This window comes from Labrus bergylta, chromosome 5 (assembly GCF_963930695.1).
Source record: "Labrus bergylta chromosome 5, fLabBer1.1, whole genome shotgun sequence".
Classification (NCBI taxonomy): Eukaryota; Metazoa; Chordata; class Actinopteri; order Labriformes; family Labridae; genus Labrus; species Labrus bergylta.
In genome coordinates, this window is record NC_089199.1 from 12,858,522 (window position 1) to 12,874,201 (window position 15,680).

Consider the following 15,680-nt stretch of genomic DNA (forward strand, 5'->3'; position numbering starts at 1 on the left):
CCCTAAGAGCTCTCAAAGGCGGACAAACTCATCCCACACTCCTGCTCTCAGCCAGTGCCTGCAGAGACTGTCGTTTGTAGGATGGAGAATGAATACAGACACACAGACTCCTTCACAGACTTTCACATGTGTATGACCTCTGTAAACATTATGCCGGTAAATATCCAGTGTTTCGCGGCCGATGATGATGCTCGTTTGTGTACGCACGAGCAACAGGTTATTGGTGCAGTTCGCCTAACGGCCATGCGGTATCTCTACAAACGCAGTATTTTTGAAAGTTACATATAGCCTCTTTAAACAGAGCTTAAAACCGAATTTTCCTTCACTGGATTAATAAAGTATAAATTGTTATCAATTATTTTTATGTAAATGTCTCTCTGAGTCATGACTATATATAATGAGTGAGAAGCACGAGTCCCACTGGTTGTGTTGTTGTTGTTGGAGCTGTGTTAACATCATGACAGCCAACTTCTCTCCTCATGTAAAAAGCTGTTTTAGTCAAGGACTAGAGAAAATAACTATTACATAATTATTTTTTGAATGTCATATAAGAATTTTAAGATCAAGGTCATTCCATGTATGTTTACATGCAACGCGAAGCTACAAGCTAATCAAAGTGAGCTAACATTATCCTGCTAACACACCAATGCAGGCCACAGACAATTGCAGCTCGAGCAAAGGACAATTTTGTCCGCCACTTGCGCTTAATGGTGCCTAATTATGGTGCCTTCCATTTGATAACTCCTTTTTGTGAATGTAAGGGGAGAGGGGTTGGAGGTGTGTTGCTGGAGGACTGGAGGCCTCAGTATGGCGGAGGTGTCGCCAAACAGCAGCTTGTTTTGGTTTCATGCTGGTGCTCAAGGTCGACATCTACTGGTTTTAAAAGTTGCATATTCTTCCTTTAAGATACAAATGAACTTTATCAATCCAGAATCACAAAGGACAGTAACCCCTCTCCCAGTTAGGTGACACTCCCACAGCAGTGGTGGTTCTAGACCACTTTTACTAAGGGGGCCAAACTGGGGCCAGTTGTTTTGTCAGAGGGGAACATAAAAAAAAAAAATAGAAAACATTAAGAAAAATAGACAAAGATAATCGCTTTTATATATATATATATATATATATATATATATATATTATGCCAAATACCATGATTTATGTTTGTTTCAGTAACAGAATTAAATACTAGATTGTGAGTCAAATACCAGTGTGTTATTATGGGGACTCTTCCTTTTGGAGGGGTGGCCACAGAGGGGACCAAGCTCAGTTTTGCAGGGACACTGGCCCCTGTTGGCCCCTGCCTAGAACCGCCCATGTCCCACAGCTAGGTGTTTGTTCTGTCTTCTGATTCTGCCTTCTCAACGTAAACAATAGGGCATGGTGCAAGAAAGCCAGAGCCACCCAAGCCCTTCCAGAGGGGTGTGGTCGAACACAGTTCATTGTCATAGACACAGAAACAGTTCTATGCAGGGCTGCAATAAAGGGGTTCATAGGCATGCTAAAATACAGGATCGGAGTGGATTTTTACCAAGAAACTTCACAGATATGTTTTGGGGAGCTCCAAGACTTATTTCAACTTGTTGAAACGGAGGATGATATGTGACCTTTCAAACTTGAGTCTGATGTGTTTCCACAAAGGATGCAACAGAGCTGGTTAGCTTTAAGATAAATAAATCAAATCTTAACTACAGCAATCGTCACTTAAATTTTGTTCAGTGAAATAATTCAGGGTTAAACTCTGCAGTGTGAAGTTATACAATGAGAGTTCACACTGAGCTTAAGTTAATATACTATCCATCTTTACTGGAGCCATGCAGCTTGCCCACATCGATTTACAATGTACACAACAGGTGGATGTTTATTTTACTCTGGTCTGAACACACAACGATAGAGTGGTAGACAAGGTTTGTGCTTGGTTCAATATTATGTGGTCCAACCAGTTGAGCTGCTGCGTGATCCATGTGTCATCGTGTTAAGAGGGGTTGTCTTTCAATGGATTGCATCATGAATGCGGTTCAAAGGTATGCATGGCTCCTTACGAGAGAAACTTGTTTGTCAGCACACAGTTTCCTAAGAACTGCGAAAGTATAATTTTTTTAAAAGCACATAACACGGAAAAGATATGCTACACATTTTCCCCTTCAACTTATCAGCTGTGACTTGTTTATTGTACCTTAAACTCAGCTCTGTGTATAAAGCTACTTAAATCCAGCAGTCAAGGTGGAGTCTCGAACTGATTTAAAGCACTTATGGACTATGACCCCAACTTGTTATGCTGGGATAAAGAATTTAGAGCAGGAAGGGTTCACTTCAAAAGTGTGATTAGAGTGTAACATACGGACAAACAGAGAGAGAGAGAGAGAGAGAGAGAGAGAGAGAGAGAGAGGGAGGGACTGTTGCTTCAATTTTCCCACAAGGCAAACAGTTCTTAGTAACTCTAACAAGGTGTGCAGCTTAACAGTCTGTCTGGAGAAAAACACACCACAGAGAGACTTAGACTGGACAACCAGACACAGTAAGTAACCGACATGATGTTGCTTTGGTGTATTCTTACATGACTCATGTTGCTATGTGTTATTATGATTTCATGTCCTCTTTTTCTGTACCACCATTCCATTATTCCTGAAGGTGTTTTAATAAAACAACAATTTGGCTCCTTCTTATAAAATAACAGGCAATCCAACAGGAAGCTTTATAAAACTGTGGTGTTTCCAGATGAAAAACAACTCTATTTACTGATCTTTTCTTCCTCAGGCAATAACTTAAGGTGAAACCTTCAGAAACACTCTGACAGTTTATCTCGAGTCTCTGCCTTCGGTGCTGCTGAGCTGTTTCTGCCAGGATTTCATCAAGTTAATCTCCAACCCAAAGTCATAATGGAGAGGAGAAGACTGGACTTACTCAACAAAGTCTTCATGAAAGCTATTTGGAGGGAACTCTTGTAATGCTTAGTGTCCACACACAAAATGATTATTCCTGGATGGTCCATTTGGTGCCTTTTACTGACTCTACACATGTCAGCCTGTAACTTGGAAGCTTCTGGATTCAATAGCCATGAAGTCATCTGCTCTCAGGTACTGAAGGCTTCACTGCCTGGATATACTGAAGCAGCATTTTCCTCTGCTGCAATACAGTACATACATTATGTTGACGGATTACACTTTTAATTTCCTTTTTAGTGCTTGCTCTAACATTTTAATTTACCTTATGACCGATAAGGTGTTTTATTATCAAATATTTATTCAAAGCAAACAATCAGGCATCTTCTCACAATACAGATCTCTGTTGCATGTAGAATTATCACAGTGTCGGCAAATATTTACCCTTGCAATGCATATAGTACTAACATCCAAATGGCTAACAAGTGAATCTTGTTCTTCTATTTCCAACTTTGTCTCCTATAGGGTCTCTCCAATTGCACCATGAAGGATGAGATGCCTCTTTCTATGAAGGAAAATACTTCTGTAAATGTCCAAAACCTGACACCATATTTCAAGCTCTGCTGCAAAGACGGGTCCTCATGTTGGTTATGTCTGGTGATCGACATGGAGATAAACACCCACGCAGAAAAGGACATGGAGGATAAAGGCCACTCTGGGAGGGATGAGGAGGACTATAACGAGGAACTGAGCAATTCTAAAGGTACAAACTAAGAACACATGCAGCACAATGTTGAGTTGCTACTTTTTATCTAAAGACAAAATACGTTATTTTGTATGTTGAAACCAGATCTAAATATTAGCATTACTGTAGCTACAGTGCATACCACCATTAAAACAGACAGAGCAGTCCCTTTTTTCTCTGTGCTCATCTTGTCTTTTTTTTGTCCCAAAGAATCTCCCCTCAATTTATCTTAACAGCAAAATGTATCTCTTGTTGAAAATGTAACAAAGGTCAGTTAAGTAATTTATCAACCCTTCCCACACACAGAGATTTTTTGTTTTTGAAATGAGCAAACATGACAGTTGTGAAATGATCATGTGAAGTAAGTGTAATCTTGTTAAATGTCACCTACTATATCAAGTGTATCAAATTCCTTTAAACAACATGTGGTTTGTTGAGTGTGTTCAGTTTCCTTACTCTCTTAGTGAGCGTCAAACCCTGTCATTTTTTCTACTGCCTCTTTTGCAACAGCGTCTGTGTCAGTGTGTTTTAACACCGCACACACCATGCCCAGCTGCAAGAGGGTGGAGTTTACGGTTAATCATGCAGCTCTTACTCAACAACACCAGGCAAAGGTACTGTATGCTTCATGTGCTGTAATACAAGAGGGTGTGTACTATCAGTGCTATCATACTCTGTGGCATTATGTCTGAACTGTGTGTGTGTGTGTGTGTGTGTGTGTGTGTGTGTGTGTGTGTGTGTGTGTGTGTGTGTGTGTGTGTGTGTTTGTCTTTAAGGTTTCCATGGTGATTACTGAGCCAGCTGGGGTTACCTTTAGCAGTCAATTGATGATTTATTCGTCAATTGATCATCATCGTCCGTTAAAGTCCGTTGTCGCTCCTTCTCTAGATGAAGGTAGATTTTTGTATTTTACAAATATAACAACTCTAAGGACATGCTAACAGAAGTGCATGGCATTCACCAAATACAATAAAATTGGACCCCTCATCTCGAACAGTTATTACAAGACAAGGATCTTTTAAGAGATCAGGATCTGGTAATTTCAAGAAAATATCTCATAATTAGATATAAGAATCCAATATTTATTTTGTTGCATAAAATGTGAATGAAATGTTCTTCTGTACAAATGTGACTGATGATTAGCTTCTACATCTTTAAGAACTTTTTTTTATATCTGTGTTTAGTTTGCTCCCAGAATCTGTCTGAGCGTGTAGAAGAGTGTGGAGGTAAGTTTCCCACTTGCATGTATTTTATTTGTGCTGGTTTGTATCTTTAATGGGAACAGTGCTGTACTTCTCTCCCGCCTCTCAGTGCCCAGACTCCGCAGTGTTATTAACAAAGAGAAGAATCGTGTTGAGCTGCAGTTTGTTGGCAGGAATATGAACTCACCCTCTGTATGCCTTCAGTATGAGCAGAATGGAAAATGCCAGGTCAGTGTATATCAGTGCCTAATTTTTGTAGTTGTCACAGTTTGTGTTGTTGTTTTTCTTTTGTCATAGTGGTTTATTGTATTTTTGTTGTTGTTGTTTTTAGCAATATCGCAAATTAACAAAAGTCATCCGTTTAAAACATCATAAGTGAAAGTACAGAGGCTATTATCAACCAAATGAATGAAATAAACTCACTATGCATACTGTCCCATTTAAACATATTATATTTGAAGCTCCTGTGCAGAATTTTTTGCTGGTTATGAAACAGACTGAAAATAATATTAATGCATCGATATGACCAACAAAAGGTAAACGAGTTCATCACCATGTAGGTTGACTATTTCTATTTATAGAAATTATTATTGCCTTAAACTGCTGCTGTAGATGTCGGACAAAGTGATAAACTGCAGAAACATCCTTAGTTTGCACTCTTCACAGCAAATATTCACAGTGTACCTTTACATACCTTTAACTGGAAGAGAAAGAATGACGACATTTATATTTTTTGAAAAATATTTCTTAAAGGTCCTATGTGATGCCCCAGAAGGGTCAGCAGATAATTGTTTTCATTGTATGTTGATTGTCTTGGAGATGTGTCTAACTTGTGATCTTGTTGGAGCACTAATTGGAGTAACTCCTGGGTCCGGTGTGCTGAGGTTACTTAAGCACCTGCAGACACACACACACGCACTCCCTGCTGCTCTCTATGCTCACCCTGCTCTTCTCCACAGGTTTGAGAATTTGGTCTAATTGGAATTAGATAAAGAATAAAGACTAATTCGGTTTAATTTGGTTATCACAAATTGTTTCAGTTATCTAATTTGGTTTATTCTGGTTTAAATAAAGAATTTTTTAAACTGGTACTTGGTGTTGTCTCCCCTTTTTGTTGTGACTTCCTGACCCGGGTCATGACAAGTCGGGGCTCGTCCATTTCGGCCATTTTGATATTTTTGTGCCTTAGGTAGCAGTCCTTAAGTGAAATTGTTAGTTGGTCCTATGATCAGTTGGTGTAGCTACATATATGCTATTTTGCTGTGCTTTGTTGCCAGAGTCGTCCTTGTCTGGAGTGTAGGGCTCTGTTTTTTTTTTGCTTGTTGGGAGATACACCATGTGCTCTGTTGAATATTGCTGTTTGTGAATTAATGCTGGTTTTTTGTTAACCATCCAGGAAGCATTTGTTACGGCTGACGCACAGTAGACACACATTTCTCCGTCAGGCTGTAAGGTACTTTCCAATCGGGATGGTGCCTGTTTGTTTTTTTTATTTTCATTAAAGTGGTGGGAAAGTGGACCGAGCAGTTGTCTCAGGAGCACATTCCCTACTGCAGGGGGGTCGCCATATAAATGGTTGCTTTCCCGAGTTGTCGGGCTACAGTCATCGAGTGTATAAAATGTGGATTATTGCAGTCGATGCAGTGCATAAATACCTACCATCAGTACCACACGAAGACTAGGGTCGAGCTTTAGCTAGCTTTCAGTTAGGCAGATAGGGGAAAGTTGTCTGTCGAGGGCAAAGCCTGCCCAAGTGCATATAAAAGCAGTTATCTTACTTTCTGTCTTGTGTTGGTTTTGTGATCATGGCTTCCTTGTCAGAGTTATTCAGGACGCCCACAGTGACATTTGTAAATTGCTATAAGAAGGAACAGTTATTGGAGATAGCTGACCATTATGGTGTTGTTGTTGCTGGAAAGAGTCTTAAAGATGAGATTCGTAAAACTGTGTTTTTGTCTTTGATTGATCAGGGGGTGTTAAAGGAAGACCCAGTGCCTTTGTCAGTGTCTGCACCGGTAGTTTTTTAGGCTGCAGGCCTAACTTTTGAGCAGCAGAAAGAATTGTTGGCTTTGCAGTTTGAGCAGGAGAAGCTACGCAGACAGTTCGAGAGGGAAGAGCGGCTTGAGCTAGAGCAAATGAGACAACACACTGAGAGGATGAAGTTGGAGTTAGAGCAGTCCAGATTACAGTTGATAAGAGAGGGCAAGCTTCATCCTGGGGGCTTTGGTGCCTCTAGTGGTGCGTCATCAGGGGGTTTTGATGTTGCTTCTGATGTGCGTTAAGTGTCCAAGTTTAATGAGCATGATCCTGATACGTTCTTCACACTGTTTGAGCGTGCGACCTATATGTAACTTTTTACATGTATAAATTGTTTTTTATCGCCCATTAATAAGTGAACGGTTAACTAATGTCAAAAAGTAGATGTTCACTGTCTATCTGTGTTGCCTGTTTAAAAATTTTACTCGGATTGGAAAGCTCCAGGAAGTGACTTTATTTGAAAGTTACTTATTGCTCCTTTAAACATGTATAGAACTATATCAGTAAAGGGATAGAAGGAACCACTAAAATGCTAAAGTTTCTTACAGGAGCGTGAACTTGTTGCATTATTCCTTATACATTACCATATGAACATGATTTTAAGATGCTACAGATGTAGTTATAGCTTTACTTGCTTTGTTTCATCTTGCAGTGCAGCAGACAAGCTGAACTTTTTTTCAATTGAGAATCTTTGCAAGGAAACTTCAATCTCCATCTAGAATGTTTCAGAAGAATAAAACTGGAGCATTAAAGATACTATCGTACATTAGTGAACATTTTGGTCGGTGGCGAAGTACCCAAGGTGAAAGAAGTCCACAATGAAGAAAGTTTCACTTGATAAAATGTTTAAAACTCTAAGCATTCATCTGTACTTATAGTTCGAAAATTAAAGTACTCATTATGCAGAAGCATGATCTTTTTCTGACCCTGAATCATTTTGTATTATTGAATTCAAACTATAACTACAAAAATGTGTATAGCATAATACGAGCCTGATCTTAATTACAATACAGTTTAATCATAATGCTTAAGTTGACTGGATCTGGAAAGTTATCAAAGTAACAGTAAAAAGTGAAATATTGGCCTCTAATAGGACAAATCAAGGAGCATTAGAAATATTTAAGTTATCCACAACTAACCATAAATTGCACTTTTCAAAAGATTATTATTTACCAGAGTCTATGCAACTTCAAATCAAATTGTGACTTTACACATTGAAGTATATTTATGAAAGAAGTTTTGAAGAAAAAATGCACACCTTACTCATAAGCCCTCAAACACTCATTTCTTACTCTCATGTTGTGTTAAATGTTACTCTACAGAGATGGAAGAGGCCGTTCATCCCGTTGTATTCTGTAACCACCTGCATGTGTTTTCAGGTAACCTTATTGGAAAATCATAATCACTCACAGCTAACACACTAACAAGGATGTGTATGTACTGACTCATAGGCCTGACTTGTGTGTGTGTTGTAGATATGGGATGAGGATGATCAGAGGTCTCGGCGCTCTCTAAGCTGTCCTTTCATCAACAAAAGTAAGAAGTCTGGAGGTATTCTAACGATAGTCTACTACTTTCTGTCTTGTAACAGTTTACCAATCAGCATGCTGATTTTTTTGTTTTTTTGTTTCCATTCTAGATTTATTCCACAGGAATATTTGGGAGAATATTTCAGTGTCTGTTGGTCAGGGTCAGATGAGCAACTCCCGCTCAATGCTGTCGTGGAACGTGTCTGCCCCCTGCAGGCTGGAGGGGGAAGTGTGGCCCTGTCAGAGAGACCTCAGCTGCCGGGAGGTGAAGGGCTTCAGACAACAGCTGGCAACGGGTGAATGGAAACAAAACAGCAAGGGATTGTGGGTAAGAAAAAAATGTTAATTCGTTTTAACCTCTTGATTTTACACTTAAGCTTTTTTTTTTTTTTTTTTTTACCATCTAATTGCTTTAAATTTGGAGAAATCTAAACTTACCATACTGTCTAATACTTAATTCTGATTTGGCTTGTTTTGACTTTAATTGAAAACTGTGTGTTGCTGAGGAAATTGTCTGTTTTTTTAAGATTGCTTTTTCAAAATGTTATGTGAAGTTGCCTATATTAAAAAAAACAACATATATGCATAATTTTAAAATCATTTAAAATCATTTCTTGCCTTGACTAGAATTTAAATCAATCTGGCTACACAGTATGGTGTTTTTATTACTGGCAGACTTACATTTCAAAAGGTCTAATAATATGTGACTTTAAGATTTATAATTGTGTCGCCTTTTAGGTGAAAAGAGGGGTGTTTGAAGACATCAACCTTCAGCTTTCACCATGTGTGATGGTAATGTTTTTTAAAGATTTCCTCTTGTGTGAAACATTTGTATGTTTATTGAGCCGAACTAACAAACCAATGTCCGTGTCTATTTGTTCAGGTGAAGGTCAGAGGACTGGGACTTGACCTGGGTCCATTCTGTTTTAACAACAGTGAGTATGACACAAATTAAGCAGAGGGGAAAAAACTACACCAACGGAGCTGTTAATAAACAGTGTTTTGTTTTATCTTTAATGCAGCTGGCAGGTGGCGCTGGAGTCTCCTGGTTGTTGGTGTAATGCTGATAGTTTGCTTGACTATGATCATGTTCTATGTGCTTCATGACTTCATCAAGAGTAAGTCTTTTTCTCTCTCTTTGCATTACGTTTAATAAGGAAAGATAGTAGAAGAAAAGTCAGTGTCGTATTTTGCTGTCTGGAATTTGTTTGCTATGATAAAACATGCATTGTCTAGCTTGGATTAAATTCCCTGAGGCCCCTTCCATAAGTCTGCTTTCATTTGCTGCTAAGATCATGTCTTTTTGACTAGGTCTTGAAATGTTTGCATCCCTCTTGCATACCAGTGTTTTACACGGATGATGTCAATGAAATTAAATACTTATAGGGGCACAATAATGATGAATATGCTTATAATGTGTTTTTGCTAAGCCTTCTAAAATATATATACTTTATTTCACCTACTGTTATAGAATGGGTATGGAGCTGTCATTATGGCGGATTTGTCAAGGGTGAGTATTTAATACTTTAACACAAAAAGTCAAGCTGAAACATGCCATTACAGTAATCATTTTGTTTCTTCTTTCTAAAGTTGGCAGAATGTCTCATGTGGTGTTGCTGAGCCCCCCAGATGTGGATGCTGGTGTTTCAGAGTCAGTGTGTGAGCTAGGGTCCTTGCTCTCTAACCATGGCTTCCATGTGTCTGTGGACCAGTGGAGCAGGAAGGACCAGTGCACTCTGGGACCTCTGCCATGGCTGCACTCACAACTGCTGGAGCTAAAGAGCCAGGGTGGCAGAGTCGTGCTCGTCTTGACCCATAATGCCTTAGAGAAAACAGAGGAATGGACCCGTTTGCACAAAGAGGATATCAAGATGAAGGTGGACAACAATGATCTTCCTCAGATGTGTTCCCCGTACTCTGATGTGTTCACAGCCTCTCTGTGCATTATCCAGGCGGACAAACAGCAGGGCAGGGCAGGAGAGCGTTTTCTTCTTGTCAAATTTGACTCCCATCCTAGCAGTGACAGGAGACTACCAGAGCTTTTTAAGGGCCTGCCCCTGTTCCATCTCCCCTCAAAGATCCAAGCGCTCCTATCTGAGCTAACTGTGGGGGGCACAGAAAGGAGAACAGGTATAGATGGACATAACCATGGAGAAATGAAAGGACTCAGATGGATGAAAAAAAACAAAAACTAAAGAAGAAAATCACGTTGGAGTTTTGGGACAAAGCCTTTGAAGCATACATATAGATTTCATGCTGGAGATAATGTTGATCTGCTCACATGAGGTGCGAGTTCATCTTAAATGTGCCTGGCATACATCGTAGGACACTAATGAAGACCTGTTGAAAAAAAAAAATCTATTTTGTTAATGTTTGTTATATGGGGTTCCATTTGTGCAAAAACCAGACAGACATTTGGCTGTAACTTTTCAACAGTGAACTGTGCTTTCAGTTTATCTGAGTCAATTGCTCACCTGACGACACATTTGTCTGTGTAAATGAAAATGTTAACAAGATTTCAGTAGTTTTGTTGTACTCCATGTCATCTTTTTAAAAATATTTATTTGTTTTGTTTTTTAGCATTTATTTTGTATAGGACAGTGGATAAAGTATGAAATCGGGGAGTAGTGAAGATAGGGGGAAAGGAGCCGCAGATCAGAATGGAACCCAAGCCACTTCATTGCACTGCTATAGCCTCTATGGGGAACAACCTAACCGCTATCCCATCTGAGCCCCATACTCCCCTTCATCTTGATGTTACTCTGACAACGTCATTAAACATGTCCTGATGTGACGTATGTGTCATTATATTTGCCTTTCTGATGTGGCGTCAGACAATGTCAGTACACATTCTGATGTGTTGTCTGTGTTGTTCGAGCTACCTGTTGTTCTGATGTTTTGTCTGCTTGTGTCAATATATCTGTGTTCGAGATGTGTCGTCTGGAGATGTCTGTATGGAACTGACTTAAATTACTGTACATTATGTTCATTGTTCGGACTGGACATGGCAGTAATGATAGTCTTTGGCCTATCAAAAAAAAAATAAAGATGACAAAGGCTATACTTAATTCAGTTAGACTAATTTGTGTATTTTTGTTGAATTAGCTTGCCATGTTTTAAATATGATTGAAGCAGAAGACATTAGACAATGTCAATATTGAACCTAAACACAGATTCACGAATTCATTTAGTATGAGACTGTCAGCAGTCCTGTCTATAAATACATTAGTCTATTTTTGTCCTTGGTGCATCTCGGATTGTGATTGGTTTCTTCTCCGTGGAGGGCAGCTTATCTCATTGGTGTAATCTAGTGTCCGTTTGAGGACACAGACGCGTCTGAACATTTTCCCATCCGATACTGGAGGAGCAGTCGTGTGAGGCCTGCATGTCCCGCCCGTTGTTTATATGTGTGTGTTATTACACTTAACAGGTTATGTCACAAGTGCGATAAAGCCGTCTAACTTATATTGACTTCATTTAAACTTTACTGATGACGATACGGTGACGCTGAATAGAGGTAGGCAAAAGAAAACCCCTAAACTCAACACAAACACACACACACACACACACACACACACACACACACACACACACACACACACACACACACACACACACACACACACACACACGTGTTGTGTTGACTGCTGCAGTGTCACGTTCACTGTGTGTTCTATGTGACGTGTTGTATTATGTATCAGCATGTCAAACACAACGCTCAGTGTGGCGCTTACAGCCTGTCCTCATGGGACTTTATTTTAAATTGGCGCTTGGAAATAAACTTTTGTAATCGAAGTTATTCTGACTCCAATAATACAAAGCCTTGATTTTACCCCTTATAGTTATGACATATAGCCATTTCTGTAACATACTACTTTGAGTTGACAGACAATACAGTGGTAAGATGTATGGCCTATATAGTCTATAATAAAACGTGGGTAAAGAAAGTTTTCTGTGATAACATACACAGAAACTGTATTAAAGGCCTAAATATGATTTGAAACGATCAAAAACATTTTACAATCCGTTTTAATGAAGAAATTAAGAGAAATGTAGCAACAAAAACAGACATTTCTCACAGGGCTTCCTCACTTCAATATATTTCTAGGGTGGTTATATGGATTCTGATTAGTCAAAGATCTATGTGGTCCTTTGATATACATGCACACATGCAAGATACACAATAGCGCACACACACACTCAGAGGGAGAGAGAGCAAAGCCCTTTAGCTACACAATGTAGTGATACAAAAAGTTAAAACTATTATTTTTTTTACTTGAATGTACCCTCTTCTGTTAGCAATCTGTTCCTCATTATCCACCTGGCAAGAAACATGTTTATCTTCTTATCAAGAAACACAAAGCAGCTTTATCTGGTGGACCTGCTGGGACAGATGGGAATGAGGATGCTTCACATGAACCTGCTGCAGGCTGCTTTGCTGTGTTGTCTGTTAGCTGTTAAGGCACACAGCTGCCCTCCTGCCTGCAGTAAGTGTTCAGGCCCAGAAAACCACCATTGTGAGGGATGCAGTACAGGATGGATACTCCATAACAACACCTGTGTAGGTACTGTATACAGAGTCTGCAGATCCAATAGTGCTTGTGTATGAGACGTAAAACAAACAGACTATTGACTATCCGTTACATTCTTCTGATCTGTCGTAGACTTAAATGAGTGTGACACCGAGCTGGGTATCTGTCCTGCAAACAACTACTGCTTCAATACAGAGGGTTCCTTTGAGTGCAGAGGTTAGTGCTTTAAAATTATATAAGGCACAATATATTTGAAAAAGTACATTGGTATTAAATGCTTGTTAAGTCTTTGGTATACACTAAACATTTAGAGTTTGCTAGTGGGCTAAGTATATAGTTCTAGATATCGAATAAATAAGTAATAGTTGAAATTGAGTAAAAAGTGAATGAATAACGGATTAATCTTATAAAACTAAAAGGTTTCAATTTCCCAGGGTTACATCTTTATATAGTTTGTATTTTACCACCAGCTGTCAAAATATTGTGTTAAACTGACAATTAAATATATTTTTGTGTTCTTCAATTTTTGACAAATACATTTAATTTTCAACTCTTTTTATCCTGATGCCATATTTTTTTCTAGTTTTTCTAATTTTCCACCAATGTGGCAAAATTGTCCTTAAAATACAGTATCAATTAAATGTTCTGTGGGGAGTCTTTAACTGGTTAAAAGACAGACTGATGATAATATTGATGTCTTAATGACCTACAAAAGCAAATAAGACCATCAGTGAAAAGACTGGTTATTTCTTTATTGTCGTCTGTTGTGCTTGTGAGTGCTGCTGGAGGGTATGTGTCAAACAAGTTATAGCCTGCTGCTGAAACAGACCTCTTTTATATTCCCCCTTACAAAGATCACAGCGAAGGTTACAAGACAACAGGATGAGATTTTAACTTTAAAAAACTGACTTAACCTTAATCTCCAGTTGGGTATTAAAATGACATGATGCTTCCTTTCTCATGTAATTTCATTTGGATTCAGAGTTGTACGACAAATATTTAACCTTCACTCTTCCTCCAGATTGTGACCCCGCCTGTGTGGGCTGTATGGGCAGCGGACCAGCACGGTGCAGGAAATGTGCCTTGGGGTTTACACTTACAGGGTCCAAGTGTTTGGGTAAACAGAGAATATTTCTGAATATTATATTATTAGCATGCATTCATTATGTTATATTATATGAGAAAGTAGTGATCTAAAATGATCTGATGTTGTCTCTGTCTTTCTGTTGCTCAGATATAGATGAATGTAGTGACAGGGTGCTGGCCTGTCAGGGTCTGGATGAAATCTGTGCCAACACAGTGGGCTCATTCCGCTGTGACTGTGCAAAAGGATTCATACGCAGAGATGGTGTCTGTGTGAGGAAGCAGCAGCCAAGTTAGTCTCATCTTACAATACTCGAAGATGTTTGCACCCACAACCACTTGAGCACCTTCATCAGCCTCTGACTTGTCCGTCTCTCTGTGCAGGTGTTCAGGGGAAAGGTCTGTTTGAGGACATGCAGGATGATGAGGTGGAAGTGCTGCAGCAGATGTTCTTCGGGGTGGTACTCTGTGCTCTGGCCACGCTGGCCGCTAAAGGAGATATGGTCTACACGTCTGTATTCATGGGAGCGACGGCAGCCATGGCAGGGTACTGGCTTTCTGACCGGGGAGACCGTTTGGTAGACAACTTCTTCAGGGTACGGTAACGCTCTGAGCTGATCCAAAAAGGACTTCAATATTTAAGAAGGTAGATCAATTAGCATGGGTTACAGCTCAGCAAGGCAGGTAACAATCACTGTTCAGAAAAGTCATTTGAATATTTTACAATTACTTGTAATATGGTGATATGACTTATTGATATTCAAATACATCATACTATGGAAAGCTCTAATCAAATCACCCTTTTCCAATGGCAAGAGACATTTTCTTATGCTCACCTGCTCTGGCTGCTTGTGTGACTGGATTGATGGTTAGCCGGTCTTTTTCTCTCCCTTGGCTTCCACTTTGGTTAAAATGTGTGGTTGATTTACCTTCTCTCATCACTGAGTTGTATTTACATTAATTAAAATGAAACTATCTTGGCTATTCAGCAGTGTTTTTAATTCTCAACATTCAATGCTGGCACAGTTTTCGTCGCGACAAAGAAGAAATCATTGTAACCTTTAATGAGAGATGCATTTGAAAGGGGTTAATTTGTGAGGGTAATCGACATTATACTTTTCATTTCAACTATTCCATCAACTGTACAACTGTTGAAGTCTGATTTTATTATTGTTTGAAGGAGCTTCTTTATACAGGCACATTGAGCCACCAAAATATAAGTTTTACGATTGTAATCGACCAAACAGCCTGCACTAATATATGAACATGTTTATCTTAAGGTACCATGTAATAGATTTACTTCTTATATTGTATTTACAGTAGATAATCGAAATACAAAGCATGTACAGTTTAATATTTTTTCAACAAATTGAACTTGACTTTTACCCTTTTCCCAAAAAGCATCTTCGTTTTTTTGTTTCATTGTTAAACACTGAACTAGAACTTTCTTGTACAACACCAAATGGTTCCACTTCAATCATTTTCCTCATCAACACATTTCTACTTAAATAGTTGAATTCTGTTGCATTAGTGGAAGCCTTTCCTCATGTAAAGCAAGCCAATATACAGTATGTGGCGATACCTTCAAGCTAGTTTAGCCAGGCAACTCAAGCGGCTCTGATTTTACACTCACATTCATCATTCTTCACAATGACCCGTTAACACATCCAACT

The 15,680-nt window shown here is 39.1% G+C and overlaps 2 protein-coding genes across 3 annotated transcripts; both read left to right on the forward strand.

Annotated features, from left to right (window-relative positions):
* The first annotated feature begins 2,357 nt into the window (after positions 1 to 2,357).
* On the forward strand, positions 2,358 to 11,464 carry il17rc (interleukin 17 receptor C). Its single transcript, XM_020642447.3, has 15 exons — positions 2,358 to 2,515; positions 2,755 to 3,074; positions 3,405 to 3,642; positions 4,135 to 4,238; positions 4,401 to 4,518; positions 4,809 to 4,850; positions 4,936 to 5,054; positions 8,186 to 8,242; positions 8,339 to 8,399; positions 8,503 to 8,720; positions 9,131 to 9,184; positions 9,276 to 9,327; positions 9,415 to 9,510; positions 9,864 to 9,902; positions 9,983 to 11,464. Exons 2-15 carry the CDS (start codon positions 2,967 to 2,969, stop codon positions 10,585 to 10,587), a joined length of 1,911 nt encoding a protein of 636 aa, XP_020498103.1. The 5' UTR covers positions 2,358 to 2,515; positions 2,755 to 2,966; the 3' UTR covers positions 10,588 to 11,464.
* Positions 11,465 to 11,598: 134 nt separating this feature from the next.
* Positions 11,599 to 14,987, forward strand: LOC109990265 (protein disulfide isomerase Creld1). Of its 2 annotated transcripts, XM_065954849.1 has the most exons (6): positions 11,599 to 11,909; positions 12,746 to 12,957; positions 13,057 to 13,140; positions 13,946 to 14,041; positions 14,159 to 14,299; positions 14,392 to 14,987. In XM_065954849.1, the coding sequence occupies exons 2-6, from the start codon at positions 12,786 to 12,788 to the stop codon at positions 14,610 to 14,612; spliced, it is 714 nt and encodes a 237-aa protein (XP_065810921.1). In that variant the 5' UTR covers positions 11,599 to 11,909; positions 12,746 to 12,785; the 3' UTR covers positions 14,613 to 14,987. The 2 variants fall into 2 exon arrangements, with proteins under 2 accessions (XP_065810921.1, XP_065810922.1); XM_065954850.1 differs by lacking the exon at positions 13,057 to 13,140.
* Positions 14,988 to 15,680: the final 693 nt, after the last annotated feature.